The following is a 4,923-nucleotide window of genomic DNA, read 5'->3' as shown; positions in this document are numbered from 1 at the left end:
TTGAATTTCTGGAGAAACCAGACCCATGTGATGCGTTTGTCCAATCAGCTGCACGAGCAGATCAGTTTCTTCTCCTGAACATCTCTCCTCCTGCTCAGCGAGTCCTCCAGCATAATAATAACGCTGTGTGTTTAGATGGTTAAAATATGGCCTGTGATGTTCACACCTGGATTCATTCGTTAAAAGCCAGTGGGAATGCAGAATAGACCCAAACTAAAATGCAACAATGGCATTGTTTTCCCTCTTTGGACGGTGAAAAGTTAAATATTTTTCTGAGCTGTGGACTAACTTACCTTTTGATTCTTCTTCTGTTTCTTTACAGGAACGTGGAGAGAAAGGCAAGGCACGATCAGATCCGCAAGAAGTATGGTACGTAGGAATTTTGGTCTACATTGTACTACCTTTAGGGCTGCCAGTCGATTAATCGCATGGGTGGCCAAATTGTTGTCATTTCCGCCTTTAATCCTCAGGACTTCATAGATGTGAACTGGGAGAGAGAGGGGGAAGACATGCAGGAAATTTCCGCAGGTCAGATTTAAACCCTGGACCTCCGCATCCATAAATAAACCTCAGTATATGGGCGCGCTCCACCACCTGAGCCCCCTGGGCGCCTATGACGGTCCATAGTTAACTCGCGAATAATCACAAATTAATCATACCTTTTTATCTGTTCTAAATGTATGTTAAAAAGGATTTTTTTTTTAGTTTTTCAAGTGGTAATCTCTTTGAGACTGGACTACTCCATTGGTGACTCCGTTCCCATGGACAGTACCTGCAGATTACTTGTTTCCTTCCCACCCCTCCGGACTGCCTGTGCAGTGCTGCTGCTAAGAGGACAGAGGAGGAGGGTGCTAACCCAGGCTCTGTGGACTGCATGCATGGGACTGAAATAAAAATTTGTGGAAATAGAAGGAATTTGCATTATTAACGCATTCCTTTTGACAGTCCTAATTACCATATATACTCCATTTAACCCATTCAATGATGGTTTGACAAACTCTTTACCATCTGTCCCTGAGATGTATAAACCTGCTGTACTTGAGTTGATCAGGAAGTCCCACACAGTGCCTCCCGGTTCTGTTAATGTCAGCTTTGTCTCAGATGCGTGTTGAATTGGTTTCACATTTTTCCGGACATTGTCATTGACTTTAATTTCCATACCCTGTGCCAGCAATGCATTATTCAGCAGTATATGCCTTCTGTCCTCAAGCAAGGCAATTTGGGTCACATATAGGTTACACTAACCCCTGTCTGCTTAAATCAATTTAAGCATAATTTATCTTACAATGGTGCCCAATGTAAGTCCCCTTAGACTGTGAGCAGGATGCTGCAGATCACCGAGGCAACAGACAGAGGGTTGTCTTTGGGATCATATCCTGTACCATCCAGGTCTGTGTGGAGCAACAGTGACATGCTGCAAGCCTGGCACTACAGGCAAAATGGGCAGAATTATATTCATCGGTAGTCCCCCAGTGCATGGGGAACTCTGCTAGATGATTTGTTCTCCCTCTCCAACAATGTGGTAATGGGGTAATCAAACTGTTTAACCCTTGTGTGGTATTCGGGTCAAATTGACCCATTTCAAATTTTGGAAAAAACATAAGTGTCATATCCAGAATAATGTTCTGAATTGAGTCAGGAATACATGTTTTTCACAGGAAATAAGGAAAGGACGTTGATTTCAGGTAGAAAAAATGTAACTTGGACCATTTTTCTTTTTGTAAAAATTTGAAATGGGTCAATTTGACCCGAATACCATACAAGGGTTAAGAGCACAAAACATGTCAAATTGCCAAACTTGAGGCCACAAACCAGTGGGTGAAGCTTCCTGTTCACCAACACCAGATTGGTCTTAAACAAAATGGATGAGCTACAAATACTCACAGAGCTGCTGCGTGGTGATTATCACAGAAGCCTGGCTGAACATCACGGCCGGCAGCTAGCAGGGCGAGCCAGCTACCGGCAGGATAGAGACAGGGTAGGTGAATTTAAGCAATGTCAGAGTTGAAAACGCATATTGTTGTCACGTAAGGGCCCTGTTCATGTTGTACAGACATTTTAAATGCATTTTGTGTCTTTTTAAGAGAAACAAAGGCAATGCCGTTTTAGCTCAGTAGAAGCTCATACATGTAGCTGTAGTGTGTTACCTGCACCGATTTTGGTCAGGGGGGGGGTTTCAATCGAAAGTACACGCATATTTATAGTGATCGAGATTAACTTAACAGTTGGCCGGAATTCCTTTAACCTTAGATTGCAGCTCTGAGATATGGATGGAGAAGGCTAGCAGCGAGTCCCCTGGCAGCGTCACTGAGCTAAGATGGCAGGTTACGTGGTTTTGTGTACAGACAACGTGACAGAGTGATGGATGGGGGTCTGTTCCTCGGGGCTCCTGCTCTCATTAGTTTACTTCCACAGGGATTGCTTTCATACTGATTTAGGTCTCTCCTGTAAAACCCAATCCAGGGAGCTGCATTACATCCTGGGTGGGACTAACCAATAGTGGTGTTATTTCCTTAAAGCTCTTTCTCTCTGACGTTGAGTATCAAGGGAAATGTTGAGTTATGATTACCAGCAACTCTAGAGCTCATTGCATCTTGCTTTGAAGTGTTCACAAGCTCAAAGGATTTAGGGGGGGTCACATGTTGGAGCTGTTGTTCTTTAACCCCCCAATGAAGCACAAGTAGGCTTTATATTTCATGTTTACTGTTTTACGTCAGATCGTTTAAAGATGTCGTTGTTTCCGACCGCACTTGAAGGCAGCTTCATTTGCGTTGCGTTTCTCCAAAAGTTGACTCGGTGTCAACTTTTCTCCAATGGCCTGCTGCGTTTGTTTGCGGCTCGCCCGCTGCAGCCTAAACACGCCACCTCCATTCAAAATGGATGGAAAGAGCTGCGTCTTACCGGGCCGTCTGACGGCCGACGCAGGCTGAGTGAAGGAGGCCTCACCTCCACCACGGTCTGACTGGCTAACCTCTCCATGCTAACATCGCATTGTCTTAAGGTCTTAACTAGGGCTGGGTATCAATCAAAAATTTTCGATACCGGTACCAATAACGATACCTTTACTTTGATATCGGTTCCTGAACGATACCTTTTTCAATACCAGTGTTATAATAGCAATTCAGAGAAAAAGAAAATTACACAACATAATAAAGTTCAAATCTTGAGTTTTATTTTTAGCTCAGATTTTTCCATTCAAAGTACTAAAATAAGGCTACACGCTAACTCAGCACGATGCACGTGTTAAGTTGCAGTAACGCTAATAAACATAAACTTGCCAGTTGAAATCCCAGACACAGCGCCGTCCTCGGTACTCTTTGATGAGGCGGAGTCCGGTGGTGGATATTTTGAATCACTCGGAGTCGGCTCTGGTTTTGCATTGCCCACGGGCGGCTGAGAGGAGGAGGGCTGCGCAGGCTGCGGTCCGCTCTTCTTGCAGTCAAACACTGTGCAACTTTCCGCTCTTAAATTGATCCCGTGCACTATCAGGTGCTCATCAAATTAGTCGTGTTGCCAGCCTTGCAACAATGTCTTTTTTGCATGTATTGCATTTCGCACTGTTGGCATCAATCTTAATAAAGTGAAGCCACACTTTTGATCTAAGTGGCATTTTTAAGCGGTACAACGATGCTCGCAACAGTTCACAAGATACACGTGAACCCGTCTGCCGGCGTAACCACGTATGTATTTTTCCTGGGTGACGCAATCACGTTTAACGTTACAGCCAATCACCGAAATTGGCACCGAAAGACGAGGCATAATTTGATACTGGTTTTTTTTTGGTAAAAACAGAAAACATTTCGGTCGGTACCATTAAAAAAAAAACGAAGTTCGGTACCCAGCCCTAGTCTTAACCATGTTAAAGTAGAGAGAGCTTCAAATTCCCTCAGCTGCCTTTGGAAGTCCTTCAGCCCAGCTGCTGTTGTCAGCATTTTTTCTGGTTTGACTGGGTTCCAGTTCACTCCCCCTACAGACATGGACTGTAAAAAACACCCAAAATCCAAATCCACAGCTAGTACACACGCATCTATGACTTGAGATGTTCAAATGTGTTTCTGTTTCAGACAACTTTGGAATTTGTTGTTCACATACCCTACCTAAAGAAAAGAATACTCTCTCTAATTTAGATTTTTCTACACCTTTAAGTGAAGAAAACAGAAGTACACATGTATGTTGCATCTACTTCTGCTGTGTCATCACTTTCCATTTCATTTAATTTTCCACAGTAGGATGTTGGGTGGGAAAAACAAGTATTCAGGTTTTGAAGAAAGCTTTGCTTTTTCTTGTTGTAATCACAAGCTGCCCTTGCTCCCGTCTTCACCACAAACATTAGTAAATCGTCCAGAGATCAACTACTGATGTTTCCCAATACAGTCCTGCATGGAAAACTTTACTTTTACTGCGTAGTACAAATAAATGTATGCATTGCTGTCGGTGATAGATGGCAAACGATTACTAGTGCGATGATTAGTTATTCTAGTGCAATAAGTGCAACATATTTTAATTTGTGGGAGAAAAAAAATTAAAAATTGGAGATTTTAACCCATTTTTCTGTTTTTCCAAATGTCCGTTTGTGCTTAGAAAGTTGAGCTGATAAGTGTTACACGGACCTGTTTTACTCAGGTTCTTTTATTTAGTTGTAGTAGATTTCTTTACCTGTTAGACAGTTAGTTCCAGTTGATTGGAATCAAGAGAGTAAACATTGAATTAGATAAATTTAACCATTTCAGCGATGCACTGAACATCGGATTTTTAAAGATGTAAGAATAGTTATGGTGGATTTTCCAAATGACTTCATGGAGTAATGTGGTCTACGTTTGAGAACCACTACTTAGGAGAAAAGCAAATGAACGCAGCATCATGTTCTCTGATCCGCCATGAACTTGTGTGTTTTCTTATGTGTCCACTCCCCCCCCCCCCCCC

The 4,923-nt window shown here is 42.8% G+C and overlaps 1 protein-coding gene across 1 annotated transcript in view; it reads left to right on the top strand.

Moving 5' to 3' along the window:
* Positions 1–4,923, top strand: part of LOC116690612 (pituitary tumor-transforming gene 1 protein-interacting protein) — a 19,245-nt gene that overhangs the window by 13,837 nt on the left and 485 nt on the right. Inside the window, exon 6 of the mRNA XM_032517702.1 lies at positions 323–369. Within this exon, the coding sequence (XP_032373593.1) occupies positions 323–369 (47 nt within the window). The remainder of the gene's footprint in view (positions 1–322; positions 370–4,923) is intronic.

Source organism: Etheostoma spectabile, chromosome 6 (genome assembly GCF_008692095.1).
Source record: "Etheostoma spectabile isolate EspeVRDwgs_2016 chromosome 6, UIUC_Espe_1.0, whole genome shotgun sequence".
NCBI lineage: Eukaryota > Metazoa > Chordata > Actinopteri > Perciformes > Percidae > Etheostoma > Etheostoma spectabile.
Note: the sequence above shows the minus strand (reverse complement) of the source record. Positions and strands in the feature narration are given on the sequence as shown.